This window comes from Cupressus sempervirens, chromosome 1 (assembly GCF_028749045.1).
Source record: "Cupressus sempervirens isolate cs-2001-9-10 chromosome 1, ASM2874904v1, whole genome shotgun sequence".
Classification (NCBI taxonomy): domain Eukaryota; kingdom Viridiplantae; phylum Streptophyta; class Pinopsida; order Cupressales; family Cupressaceae; genus Cupressus; species Cupressus sempervirens.
Window position 1 is genome coordinate 140,559,990 of NC_143118.1, and position 15,618 is coordinate 140,575,607.

Genomic DNA, 15,618 nt, shown 5'->3' on the forward strand with positions numbered 1-15,618 from the left:
TAGACAATAAATATCATAAATAAGGATTCTATGTCATTTGAATTATGGTTAAGGTTTTAGGTAACAAAGCATAATTATATTTCTAATTAAGAGATTTTTTCACTGTATTGGTGTTTGAAGTTATATAAGTGGATGCATAGTTATTTCACAACCACAAAACTTCTATCATTGACTAAATAGTTGCCAAGTTATCGACATACACAAACAAAATAGACCAATTTTTTTTCTCTAATTGACCTACCCATTACACATCAAGTTATCGACATACACGAACAAAATAGACCAATTTTTTTTCTCTAATTGACCTACCCATTACACATCAAGATACAACTCTAATAGTAAAAAACATTACACAATCCATCAAGTTACGTGTATAATGGCCTATAAACTAATTAGTTAACCAAACAAAATGCTACACAAAATAAGTGAAAAAAACTTAAAAATACAGGCCAGAAACCGTCAATTTCATTGTCGTAACTAATATGACCTTACCCTTCTACGCTCGTGTGTAGCGGGGACAGAGAATTGCATTTATACTTCGATTACCTGTTTTGTAAGCATATTTATTCGGTGAGACCTGCTGCTCACTCCGTAAGAGCTGCGGTTTATGGTGCACTGGAAGGGAAACACTGCAGAAAGTTTCGGTACCCGGAACGATTCGACAGACCGGTATGAAGTCAGTTCTATATACTTTTGTCAAATTAAAATAAAAACACAAAATTCAGTATCTGCCGAATAGCCTACTGGAACGTTCATTTTTTTAGTTCCCTAGAACTTAATAAAGGATTTTAAATGTCGCAACACAGACCACCTTTTGTGAAGAGTCTGTGGAATAGCAATTAGGTTACGACTAATCCGAAAGAGGCCACAGGGTCGATTCCCATACAGTCATCAAGAACAGAAATTGGTTTGGCGTCATGGGCGTACAGTTTTTAATTATAGCTCTTGTCAATATTGGGCGGCTATGGGTTGTCTTTATTACTATCTGGCACAAGCTTGAATTTAAATCGCGCTTACGATGAAAGTCATCTATGTTTGTTGCGGTACAACATTGCAACATGTTTGTTGAGGTTTCGAGCTGCCTTTTTTCTGTAAGAGGTAATTAAGTCTGGGCGATATTCTTGCAAGACTCTCTTGGTTACCATTCCACTCCAATCCTTTGATTATCTAATAATAATACGATTGGGAATTTGCAGCAAGTAATATCAATGTGTGTCAATGAGTTGTAATAGGTAGCCCTGTTAATTGCTGTGTAATGCAAGTGTACACGGTCAATTTCTTGTTCTTTAATTGCTTGAGGAGGGTAAATTCCATTTGGTGTGTGCTCCTGCTTGCCAATATACACGAGAATAATTGTACAGGTGATGAGATGTCGCAAGTATGGACCAACTAATCTGTATGTGGGTCAAGCACTTGGTCTAGATTTCCGGCCAAGCTTTGAGTGCAGCAAATTGCTTTTCTGTTAGGACGAGGACCTCTAGGCACTCTACTGACGAATGAGGGCGAGGACTTTTTTGATCTGTGGATCATGGTTCCAACAGAATCATTATCTCCTTGCTTTTGGATATCTAACCATACGTATGGATGATGGCTCTCTAAAATAGTAGAAGACCATTATGATTACGTCCAGGTGACTTGGGACGATAGTAGAATCAATTTTAAAAGTTTGAGACTGGAAAGTATGGGCTGTAGATAGCTCCAAAAGAATGAATGATGGGCTCATCAATGACATTTTGTAACTTGAGGAAATTATGCATCGAGGATTATATTCTTTTGCCTCTAAAATAGTGTCGACATGATTCATCTGTGTAAGATTTGTTTTGCATCAACATGATGGATCATACTCCATGATCCTGAGCCATCTTCAGGATGATGACCTGGAGGAGAAACCAATAATTCTTACGTGGCCATACTAATATTAGATTATTTGTTTTAAAGCTTAATAATAATAATTTTTCAACTGTTGCTTTCACGCCTTGAAGAGTCTGTAGCCTTTCCTCTCCCATCCCCCTCCCACTCTTTTTTAATTTTTTTGGTTTGCAATCAACCATCTTTCTCCTCCAGCTTTTCATACCAATGATGAATTTTGATGTGTGACTTGAAACATTGATGTTAAATAAAGCTTACATAGATGAATCCAGAAATCAGATGTACTAAGTCATGTTGATTTGAAGTGTTTTCACAATCAGACTGAAAGAAATCACCAATGACACATTGAACTGCAAATTCCACTTTGTTATTTTCTGGTTGAAAACTGATCAATATCATTGTCTATATAGACAAGACCAACCTCTCTCTCTCTCTCTCTATCATACACACACACGCACACACACGCACACGTGCGCACGCGCACACACACAGAGTATTTTAAATTGAAAATTGACATTGTGAAAGAGAAAACACATGGTTTTACAGTATAAGCACCACATAAACAATGCATTTTTACTAGTGTTTTACCTGCACTGACATTTTTATCCACATATTTTTGTGCTTATAAAAATGCGAGTGAACTTGAGAAATCTCACCCAGCAGAAAAAAAAGAGTTCTCGGTAACTCATACAGTACTTCAAGAGTTTGCAATCTATGGAACACATAAAATAGTAATTATTTGACAGAGAGATAACTTTTCATATCATGTAATGTATATACAATGCTAGTTTGTTCTTGGTATCAACTCATAGTATAAAGCACTTGACGGTTAGTTGAGTGCCAACCGCTGGTTCCCTACAACTACTTGAGAACTTATTTGTTATTATATTTCCTTCTACATAAGAAAACATTATTTTTTTATAGTTGATGAAACTATTGCCAACATGAGCCCTCCCAAAAAGTAGTCGTCTTCTGGATGACAAAACAAAAATGGGTTGATGCACCACAACAATAACTATTGGGAGGGATGGTGAGAGGACGCCTTTGGAGTGGTTGAGGATGTTGGCCTGAGAAATTGTTGTCAAAAAAGTTACAGGTCATGTTTTGCTATTAGCTTTTTTTCTCGAGCATCTCTTATTTGTGTGACAACATCCATAAGATCTTTCTTCGTTTCCTCAAGCTCCCCTATAGTGGCTCCTAACTGTCTCTCTACCTCCGTTAGCTGAGTCTCCTTGACCACACCACTCGCTTGTGTACTAACTATTCCTCGAAGGTAATAGAATTTTTATTCCTATTCCACGAGCTTGTGTTACATAGTGCCATCGGGGACTCCTCTGCCTTTTGACAATCCTCTTCTGCCTTCCTCCTATATGTGGTGCCTTTTTGGAATTGGAGGAATGTGTCTATGATTACATGCTCGGTGCTATGGAGGGTGCCCATTATGCTATTTTGTCCCTCCAAAGTGTATGGTCTACACCATGTCTCCACCATGTTCGGTGTCTTTGTGAGCGGCCATCCCCCAGTCGCTTGCCTCCTTATTTCATGAACTCCAAGAGCCTCTCTAGTATCTACCTTGATTGAAATCGGTCCCATGTCTACCTATGTGATGAGGTCTTCCATCTCGCATGCTACCACCAACCCCCTCGAATTTTAACTCCAAGAGCCTTTCTACATGGTGAGGTCTCCACCATGTTCGGTGTCTCTATGAGTGGCCATCCCCCAGTTGCTTGCCTCCTTATTTCATGAACTCCAAGAGCCTTTCTACCTTGATTGAAATCGGCCCCATGTCTACCTATGTGGTGAGGTCTGCCATTTCGCATGCTACCACCAATCCCCTCAAATTTTAACTCCAAGAGCCTTTCTACTTGGATTGAAATCGGTCCCATGTCTACCTATGTGGTGAGGTCTGCCATCACACATGCTACTAGCAACCCCCTCGAATTTTGCAATATACCTCTACAACGATCCTATTGTATCTTGTGGATTAGGCTTGGAAACTCGAATTTAGTCATCTTCTTGTATTATTCTTTTGCTAGCATCCCTTGGCCTTATGGTTTGTTGTAGGGAAATGTTGGCTCGGTGCACACTTTCTTCTTCAATTTCAATCACTTCCTTCCTTCCTACTGGTACCACCTCTTTATCTGCAAGGGGCTCCCCACCTAAGAGCTGAGTGTCGGGTTGGACATCTGTCCACTTGAAGTGTTGGACCATCAACAAAGTAGGTGAAGGGGGTGGGATTTCAGCATGTGCATCTCAAACCAGCCTAAAAGATTATCATCCTGGTGATGTGTCCCCTTCAGTTGTGTTTCCTCTTTCCACATCCCTTGTAGTATTGTGGTGTACATCCTTGGCTCTGGGTAAAGTCGAACCTTCATTTGTGCAAACTAGACCTTTGATCATGGGGCCACACCTTTGGCCATAGGAGCCAAACCATCAATTGTAGGGGTTGAACCTTTGGCCGTAGGGATCAAATCTTCAATCAAAGGGACCACATCCTCGATTGTTAGAGTAATATAAATTGCTTTGCGTGTAGGTGCTAGCACTAAGGCAATAGGAGTAGCCTCTTAGACTCCCTATCATGATGTTATGTGGAGTGTGGTTGGCCCCAATTTGTGCATCAAATGGATTTGTCGCGCCTTGTAATGTCCCCTTTTCTAGCCATTAACCTCTGATGTGTTGTTAGCCTTTTTCATCATGGTCTCGCTAGCTAACTAGGCCTTTGTTGGGGGACAATGTGAGTCTTGTCATAAGCATCTTCACTTTCAAGTAGATCGGAGTCGAGATAGTGGGGGTTCTTGATACTTACTCTTTACAATAAGTCTGTTGGGGTCTGTATTCTCGGTTTTGCAGTATTAGACTTCAAGCGTCTTGCCAAGAGCTTTTTGACAAGCTATTATTCTTGGCTTTCTGAGATTGATAGGATATTTATTTTAATGTTTGAAGATTAAATTGTTTTAATAAAGTAACTTTAAAACTAAAAGGGGAATTAATAAGTCACTTTATCTTATAAAGTTATATTAGTCCATTAAGTGGAAAAAAGAAAATTAAAAGGGAAAAAAGAGTAAAAAAAATGAAGAGACAGGCAAGGGATTATGAGGGTTCGTCTTGGTATGCTTAAAGGAGAAGAGGGAGCTCATTTTCAGCATGCTTGGTTTATGCTTTGATATTGATTTGGATTTACAGATTTCTTCTCTTGAAGAATTGGAAGCGCAACTTCAACCAGCTTGGAGGACGAGAACCCCCTAGCTGGAAGACAATTGACAAGAACCCATTGTCCATGGAGACATCACACTAGGTGTCTCACTTGTGCTTATGCTTATCTTCATTGTCCAATCTGACTGCGTTTGCTATTTCTAAGATTGGGAAACATTACGTTATTGTATTGCTGGTTATTAAAATACAATAGAAAATTTGAAGTTATTTAAAATTGAGTATTGTAATGAGCATCCGTTGGTCGATTTGCTGTTTTATTTTGCTTTAAATATCTACTTATATTCTGAAAATTACTATGAGACAATCTGGAAAAAATATCCACTTGGGATATTACAGTGGTATCAAAGTTGAAAATTCTGCCAGCCTGTGAGGTTTTCCTTCAAAAACAAAGTGTTGGGAAAAGATTTCTCAGCTCGTTTGCCTGGGAAGTTTTATGAAGAAACAAGAGATATGTTCACTGCATATATTAGTAAGTTGGCTGAGAGTGCAATTGTATAATTTTTTTTTGTGGCATTATATTAGATCAATTATTCTTATGTAAAGTCAGGGACGTTTTTGGTCGAAAAATATAATAATAATTTTTGAAGATGCAAAAGTCTCATATTTGGAAATATTTTCTACGGCTGTGAATAAGATTGGTTGAACTCAGAAATATCATTTGTGGAATAAAATAAATAACGTAAGTATTATATAATGATTCAAGTCTTCAAAGATTTCTGTTATACTCCATTTCGAAGTAACAAGGCATTCACAAACTCTTAATATGTGGGAAAGAAATAACATCCATTGTAGTTCATACTTCATTAGAACCATATAGCCGACAATTTATTTTTGTTGGCACCAATGGAAAAGTTTTTGAATTTTAATTGTTATGAAGGATCGACTTATTATTTCTTAGCCTGGAAAAAAGAAAAATATACGTTGCGACATATATCGGGGAATCCTTTGTACACAGGGATGAACCAGGTGACGTGCATCCTTTGGTTGGTCGTATTGATGTTTGGTAGCTTCTGTCGGATAAACCCTTATATATATATATATATATATATATATATATATATATATATATATATATATATATATATATATATATATATATATATATAAAACAATGATTAAATTCTTTTATATTAGTTATCTAACTAACGAATAGATGGGACATGTCTCTTCATCGCTTGTTTTCAATTTAAATAAGAGGTCGCTGCCATTTGGAAAACACATACCAAACATTATGGAAGCGCTATTACATTTGCAATGATCCATGAATTCCAACATGGTATTAGAGCCTAGTTGAGAAAGATATGTATAGCAAATGATTTGCCAGATTTTAGAATGGTTGATAAAATGTAGTATTAAGATTGGGACATTTTTTTAAGATGTTGCAAATGCTGTTGCTAATGAATATGGATGCATACACGACACGACAATAATGGATATATGTGTGGAGAGAGCAATAAGAGGATATTGAGAGAATCCAATCGTGAATCGTAGAGGATTATCAAATTGACTGGGTGGAAAGATTTGTGTTAACCAGCAATAAAGAGAGATAATTGTTTAGGGAATATATGCTCGACAATGAGTTTTTAAAATCAACTATTCAAAGGGTCCAACCCTAGTCTTGAGATACATAATAGTAGAACACCCTTTAATAAAAAAAAATGGTATTTTAAAGAATATTGGAATCCATGATCTGTCATTCCTTTGTTCTAACAACATCAGATCGATCCCAACATGATGAATACAAATTTCTATGAGGGAGGTATTTGGTATGTTTTGAGTTCGGGAACTTCTTAGTTCAAAATGAGTAGTGTATCAATCATGAGGGCATGGATACTACTCTTGAACAATAAATCTATATTAAGTGGCAATCATTTTCATCAAGCCCATATGGATATCATGTGATGATAAAATTGTCGTACCCAATCCTATGAAAATTCAAGATATAAAGTGAACAATCTATAGAAAATGTGAAGGGGTCTTTTGAGTGACTACAAAAATGTGCGAGACCCTAGCTTTGTAAGAGTCAACTTGCCACAAAATTTTAAGTCATTGTTCGATAAATACAAAATGATCATTATTTACAGGTGCTTTGCGGCAGAAGGAAAAATATTTATTAGAATTGTATTCATATCATATGTTGTTTCAATAAGGAGGGTCGAGGGATCACTGACGTCTTTGGATAGAAAAAAAGTGTTGTAATAGCTATTCTTGTGGGAAAGTATTTGGATACCGATCAAAGACTTTGGTTTATAATTTTCTGGAGGTGAAAGATTACAGTGGAATGAGACTTTCAATCTACAACTTGACTGGGCGTGACTCTATATACAATATTAGCTTTGTCATTTTCTTATTCCTATCATGCATAAGGGGTGGTTATTTGGAAGCCATCAATGTCATTCACATTATAGATCGGCCAGATTCAAAAGTAGGCATGTCGCACATCAACCAATAGAGCACCTCCAAAGGCAAGTCTTATCCTTGATCGGGATACATCATAGTCAATGATTCTTTTGTTGCATTACAATGAGTAGTGATTCATTTCTCAATATAAACTCAACTTGGTGCATTACACAGTGATTTGTCTCTCTTTCATTTGAGAGAATACCGAAGATTCAATTTACAATGGATTAAAGAACTACATCACCAAAGTCTTAGATAGTTAGATAGGTTGAAATAATGTGGAAATAAATGGAAGAAATAATGAATCTAAACTTTGCAAAGCTTTGATGGCTGATGCATCAAATAAAGGGTTCGTACAGCACATAGCAAGGAATAAATTGGACATAGATTGATGCACGGTAGTCAAAAGACTAAAAAGTAGCATGAAGATTCCTTATATTAAAAGAAGAAAGTATATGCAATTTACTTTTTGGAAGGAATAAAGGTAAACTAATGTGGAAGGATATAAGAAGTAAGTATATGAATTTATTTTATTTTACATGAATTTATGGTATTTTATTTGTAGAGACTTATCTATGTTATATTTATTTATATAGAGATGTAAATTTTCACAAATAATATGTATGGTGATTATATATGTATATAAGAGTGAATATAGATTATATGTGGCATTAATAAGAAAACAATATGTTGCAAATATAGATTTAGGTTAGATCTATATTATATTGAAATGATCTTATTATGCAGAATGATTATCCTTGGGTATTATAGTAGTTTCTTTCTTATTTCTATACGAACTATGTACCTTGATATTTTCCTTCGAGAATGTTCTTGCAGGAAAAAGAGGGAGATTGAGATTTGGAGGGAGGCTGACATTTTAAGCAACATTGAAAGAGAGGGAGCAGATAGAGGATATGATTTAGTCAACCTTTTTGTGATCTTGGTCATATTGATTCAAAGGGAGTAAAACATGTTGAGATGGATTATCCAATGATCAATAAATTGTAGCAGTCAAAAGGATTGTGATTTATGAATATACATTGTGATTATGTGATTTTAATGGGCCTACCCCCTTGCGTACATAATGAGGAAGTGACGACTTCCAAATGATGTCACTTGTATTTGTGGAAGTTATTGAAAGGTGACGACGATCTTACAATAACTTGATTTTGTATTATGGTGGATATCCTACGATGTCTATGTAGACCATGATAGATTATACCTTGCATGGTAGATGTTTATATGGTAAGCATTATGAGAATGCGTGTGCACATACCTTATAAACATTTTTTGAGTATATGGTGAATCTTATGCAAATTGATGTTCTAGAGGCCATTACACAGAGTACATGGTGAATATCATATGACTTGATGTTCTGGAGGCCATTACTCATAACACTTGGTGAATATCTTGCATCTTGACATTGTGAGTATAAAGTGTTGATATTATAGAGAACATTACTTAGAGCATTTGGTGAATATCATATATTCTAAAGACCAAATACTCATGATATCAAAATATTAGATATCTTTTGATCAAAGATATCCTTAATCTTGCTGACTTGATATTACTTTGAGGTAATACGTGTGTTTATCCTCTTTAGCTAAGAGGGAGTGTTGATGTTTGGTAGCTTTTGTCAGATAAACCCTTATATAAATTATATATGAGATATAATTTATATATATAAGTTTATTGTTATGTGAGAGAAATATATATATATATACATATACATATATATATACATATATATATACATATACATATACATATACATATAAATATACATATACATATATATATACACACACACACACACATACATATATATATACACACACACACACACACACACACACACACACACACACACACACACACACACATATATACATATACATACATATATAACAATGATTAAATTTTTTATATTAATTATCTAACTAACAAATAGACATGTCCCATTAATGGGACATGTCTCTTCATGGCTTGTTTTCTCTTTAAATAAGAGGTCGCTGCCATTTGGAAAACACATACTAAATATTATGGCAATGCTATTACATTTGCTGCAATCCATGAATTCCAACAAGTCATAACATATATGTTAGAGTTATTGTAGCTGGTTATTGTAAGGGAGACGAGTGGTAAAATTGTTGAAGCTCTAAAAAATTGAGAGTCTCCTCCTTTTAGGTTTCAATAGACTTGTCGTTACAAGAGTCGAGACAAATTTACCAAGTTGGCTTTGCATCTTCCTCTGTTCCTACCACTACACAATGGTATCAATGTTATGGTAGTCGAATCACTGGAGTGTGCGAGCTGAGGTTTATATCGCAACAATGATTTAAAATACAATTCAGAATCATTATTGAGTCTCCTAGGTAGAGTAAGTAATAGTTCATCCTCCTGGGATTGAATTGTCATGCAAGGAAGAAATCATTGAAGAATCGCAACGAGAGAAGGACTTCGATTGGTGATTGTAAAGAAAGGTGTCTCAAGAGTTAAAGAACATTATGTGAAAGAATTAAGGGATGGGACAAATGTTTGATGACTTTTGGCATAAAGGTTTGGTGTTAATGAAGAGAAGTTGTTGGTAATCCAACAGAAGCCACTGCGCAATTATAATATCATCGCAGACTTTGAGCAAAATTATCTAAGTACAAACTGTAGGGAGGATTACACAAACATCCCTAGCACCAATTCAAGGAGAGATTCCAAGCTAAAACTACAATTCTGTGAGCCAAAAGGAAGTTCTGTAAAAGAGGGTATTACTAGAGGCTATGCACAAAACGATTAAAGTGAGGAGTTGTAGTGATGTTATAATTACTTCTCAAAGATACCTACAGTCTTCTGTGATTGTGGCAACATATCCTTATGGTAACACACCCCAATGACAACTAATAAACATCAATAATTGGGAAGAAGGATAATAAGGGCATTGAATTTCAAATTCCTTGTTAGAATCTTATCTCTCTAGGAACAAGTGGCAATATTGCAGGCAAAAATAACGCATGAGAATTGTTTCATATGAGACAAGGCAAATGGAATAATCTTTGGGTATGTCAAAATATTATGTAATGCAACTTAAATTCTAAAACAAATTATTTTGGTGTTTAGCATGACAGGGGTTCAAATGGTGAATGACCATCTGGCAGTGTCATGGCAATCTAGACTTGACATGTGATTTTGTGTAACCTTGTGTAAAGTCTAGTGATTGTCATTACTAAGAATGAATAGGTTACCATGCGGTAGATGATAAGAAAATCATAGAGAAGTCTCAACATATGAGAGTTGATAGGAAGATGAAGAGTAGTTTGGAGAACCTTTTAATTTTTCTAGCCGTTGCCATAATGTTTTTTGTAGACAGTGAAACAAATTTTGGAATTTTGAAGCAGACAAATTGTTAAGGATCTCTTAGTTTCTCTCTCGATCTCCCATAGTTCTAAATTTGTTAATGCTGAAGCAACACATTGTTGTCAGAAGGAGATTATTGCACATTAAACAACACAAAATCTACTCATTAACAGGTGGAAACATGCACAGTTTTGCCAAAGGCAACTTAAGTTCACTCGAACGTACAACTGGGATAATTATACAGTTTGGCTCTAATAACGAGATTGCTAAAGAACAAATATTAATTAGGTTGCATCGTGGTTAGTCTTAACTGAACCTAAGCAATCATTAGTGATTTGGTGCCAAGAATAGGTATTGTAGTGGTTCTGAAGAAGAATATCATAAACTCGTACATCACTTGTCATATCATTTGATTGTGTGTTTCCTTATATTTTGCACATTATAGATACAAAAACCTAAATCATTAAAGTTGCCAACTGGAATTCATGCGATATCGTGCCAAATGTTTGACATAATTACACGAGTTATATTCACTTTTCATAAAGTGTTTTTTATTTAGTTACATATTTGGGAAACCACAGCTGACATCTTAAACTTGCAACCAACGCTTCATGACAACAACAAACATGTTCAGGCAACTACCAAAATTCATTACCAAGGACAAGGAACAAGTCCTTGCAGAAAAGCTCTACAACATAGAAAGGAAACTTGCAGGTTTGCCTCAATCAAAACATAGATTACTTTTGTGATTCAGATGCAATTGAGAACTGTTTATCCATGATAGAACAACTAGGCTCTAAAAGCAAGCAAGTGAACATCCTTCTTGCTATGATTCTTTTAGTCAGACGAGTGTTGTTGAGACATCTAGATAAAGAGGTGAGACTTGTAGTTACTCAATGCATTGTTAATGTTATGACGATAACAATGCCACATGGTCCGTACTATAGGGAAGTGATGAAAGTGGTATTCCAATTGATTGTAGAAAGTTTTCAAGGATTGAGTAATATCCATAATCCATCATTTGGTAAGGTAGTTCAAATTTTAGAATCAGTTGCAAGACTTAGAGCTAGCGTGATTATGTTAGATCTTGGTTATGAAGACTAAATCTTTGTAATGTTCCATCAGTTTTTGATTGCCATTAAAAGGGACCAGAAGCGAAATGTTCTATCTTTTATGCAGTCCATTATGTCTTTGATCATTGAGAAAAGTGATGATTCACAACATTTCTTATCTACTATATTGGCTGACTTGAAAAAAAAAAAGCAGGTTACTTCTTTTGATGCTTGTAGTTTGGTTACCAATGTCACCAAACAATGTGAACAAAAACTGAAATCATTCTTAACAAGGGATAAGATTGAGGGAGGAAGGAAAGAAGTTTTGTTTAAGCCTATAGAGGAGTATGAAAAGACAGACAAAACTCAGTCATGTGGGCAGCTTGGCAGGGATGAAGCTGATGGTATTCTTAGGGACTAGATGGCTGAAAAAGACACAATCATGGACAGCTACCTAGGAATTCAAAAGAGTCTCCATGCATTATGACATCATGCCTGTTGGTTATGACTAAGGATTGATCAGCTATTTGTGTAGCGGCAACAGAGGGTAGGGATGAGGATATTTACTCTTATGATGATAATAGCTTTCAACCAACATAATTTTGATTGGATGAAGCATGGTAATTAACTTTTTGAGATGGATATTGATTGGATATTGGAGAATCTACTATTTGAGCTTGATGATGGGATGCCTTTTGATATTGATCAAGAGTTCCAAATTGATTTGATTGTAACCAGGAGGTGCTGCCTTGTTACATTTGACAAAGCTGTATAGGGCTGATTACAAATCAGCCTTGGATAGAGACTTGGCTAATAGAATGACCAAGGAGCATATAAGGAGAAAGGACAGTGCAGATGGGTTCATTGATTGGTTCATCTCCTCATACAGCCAGTACTTAAGCACATTTATCTAGTGACTATGGGTACACTACCGTAACAGATGTTGAGCTTTATGATAGCACTTGGTTTGGTACACATCCTGTCATGAATGAGGAAGCATTCATAACAAGGACAAAGTTTGGTTTGATGTGGTTGAAATGGATGCATGCCATCTTTTTTTTTTTGGAAGACTATGGCAATATGACCTTAAGGCTCATTATGATGGTCAAAGGAACACATACTCCAACAAAGATAGGAAGGTGATCGAGTTGTTGCAATTGCCTGATAATGAAGAATAGAAGAAAAAAGAAACAAAGATCATGATTGTAGAGGGAAGAATTTCCTTAAGGAGACAGAGAGAAGATTCACCCTGTTTTGCTTTGATACCTATACCAAGACAAGAAGAGAAGTCTACTAATGATAGAGGAGCAAAGAAGAAGAAGTAAAGGAACTTTTGAGCAGATATCAAGATATTGTAGCCAAAGATGTGTCAAAGACACTACCACCTATGAGAGAGATAAGTCATTGTATTGACTTCGTCCGTAATGCCACTTTGCTAAACAAGACTTCTTACAAAATGACTCCACAACAGAATGAAGAAGTTGCTAAGCAAGTCCAAGAACTCCTTGATAGAGGACTTATAAAAAAGAGCTTAAGCCCTTCTGCAGTCCCAACAATCTTAGCACCCAAGAAGGAAAGAACATGGAGGCTATGCACTGATTCCAAAGTCATCAACAAAATAACTATTAGGTATAGGTTTCTTATGCCAAGAATAGAAGATTTTCTTGATTGTTTAGGAGGTGCAAGATACTATTCTAAAATTGATTTAAAAAGTGGTTCAGATAAGAATTAGGACAAGTGATGAATGGAAAACTACCTTTAAGACTAATGATGGATTGCATTAATGGATGATGCCCTTTGGGTTATCTAATTCTCTTAGTACATTCATGTGACTTATGAATGAAGTGTTGAAGGATTTTAGTGGTAAGTTTATCATAGTGTATCTTGATGACATCTTAATATTTAGCAAAACAAAAGAGGAACACCTAAAACACTTGGATGTGGTGCGGAGAAGGTTCAATGAGGAGAAGCTGATGATAAATATGGAGAAATTTGTGTTTATGCAAGAAGAATCGGCTTACTTGGGCTTTGTGATTTCCAAAGATAGTTTGAAGATGGATCCAAACAAAGTAAGTGCCATCCTTTTATGGCCAACTCCTAAAACAATTGGTTATGTAAGAAGTTTTCATGGCCTTGCCACATTTTATAGGAAATTCATCAAAAATTTCAGTTACACTCGTGTTCCCATGCTTGAGACCATTAGAGGAGGGGAAAAGTGCAAATTTTCTTGGACCAAGGAAGCAGATGAAGCATTTGAATTGTTGAAGCAAAAGGTATCGTAACTTGTCCTTACCTTACCTGATTTCAATAAAATCTTTCAAATTGAACGTGATGGAAGTCATTTGGCCATAGCAGAAGTATTCAGTGAAGAAGGTAAGCCAATTGCATTCTTTAGTGAAATATTGAATGATGCAAAAAGGAAAAGCCTTCTTATGATCTGGAGATGTATGTATTAGTTCAAGCCCTAAGCATACAAATAATCAGGCCTTAAGCTTCAGTCTTAGGCATATGAAGTGGGTTGACAATCCAAGCCTCTACATTTACTATCAAACACAAAAAGGGTGTTTGCAATAAGGTGGTGGGTGCTTTTAGTAGGAGGACATTAACAGTCTCTGAAATACAGTTGGAGAGTGCTGGAGTTTTGCATGATAATAATGTTTGGAGCAATAAAAACTGTTGAAGTTTTCCTTCAACTTTGTGTTTGCATTGTTCATCCTTAGATAATCTAAAACTTATTATAGCATGTAGCGGGGTGAATTAGATTTCATTTGAACTAAATTAGAGGTCTTGGTGTGATCAGGCTGAAGAGATCTGCTCAAATTTGCACAAACAGGTCTGAAACCTTGCCTTTCCTAGGGTTTGACTGAAAACATGCCCTTATTTAGCTTTTTCACTAGTGGAATTTAATGGCCATTGGAAAGATGTTAGAGGGGCCAATATACCATAGGAATCTGGTGGTTGTTTGCAGGAAGGCTTTAAATCCAAGGAGAACAATTGAGCCCTAGGCGGGCATCTTCATGTGACCGCTTGACTGTGAAATGCAAAAGTGTTTGCATAAAAGGCTTGGGGCACACTCAGAACTTGAAATCAGAGATTTGATGGTTTGACATGATCCTTAACATGTTGGAATGGTTGGGTTGAATCAAGATTAAGTCTAGTTGGTCCTTGCTTTGCACATTAGGCCTAATTGGCTTAATTAGGTCTGTGTGATCAGTTAAGGTTGAGACCCTCAAACTTGGAGTCAATGAGTTTAACTTTAGGGTTTTTTGTAAGTCCATAAAGGGTATCCAAAATTTTAAATGGTTGGTTAGGTCCTTTGGAAGATTAAGAAGTTGTGTGGAAAAAAGTCTTTGAGGGCTACAAGGGAGATAGGTCAGTTGTGAAGCAAGTACCCTACAGGTCATTGGGAAGCAAAACCCAATGGTCGTTGTGTTGAAGACTAACCGGTAAAGTAGATCGGTTGACTTAGTTATTAAAGGTGTTGTCATTGTTGGCAACACTTTCGAAGGAAACATAATTGGTGGAAAGGGACAACCGGTAAGGCACTACAATGTGCAACACTAATTTACACAAGCAAAGAAGATACGGGAGCCCAAGTAAGACAAAGACAAAGGTGATCCACTTAGAGAAAGGATGCTAAGTGATGACTGCATGCACAACAAGCAACTAAGCGGTAGAAAGAAGTGAATAGATCAGCAAATAGATCTAGCCTGGATATCATAATGAACATGAAGAA

The 15,618-nt window shown here is 36.1% G+C and overlaps 1 protein-coding gene across 1 annotated transcript in view; it reads left to right on the forward strand.

Moving 5' to 3' along the window:
• Nucleotides 1–573: 573 nt before the first annotated feature.
• The window catches only part of LOC149576579 (uncharacterized), a 56,102-nt gene continuing 41,057 nt past the window's right edge, over nt 574–15,618 (forward strand). Inside the window, exon 1 of the mRNA XM_089818027.1 lies at nt 574–1,098. Within this exon, the coding sequence (XP_089674153.1) occupies nt 1,032–1,098 (67 nt within the window). The 5' untranslated portion in view covers nt 574–1,031. The remainder of the gene's footprint in view (nt 1,099–15,618) is intronic.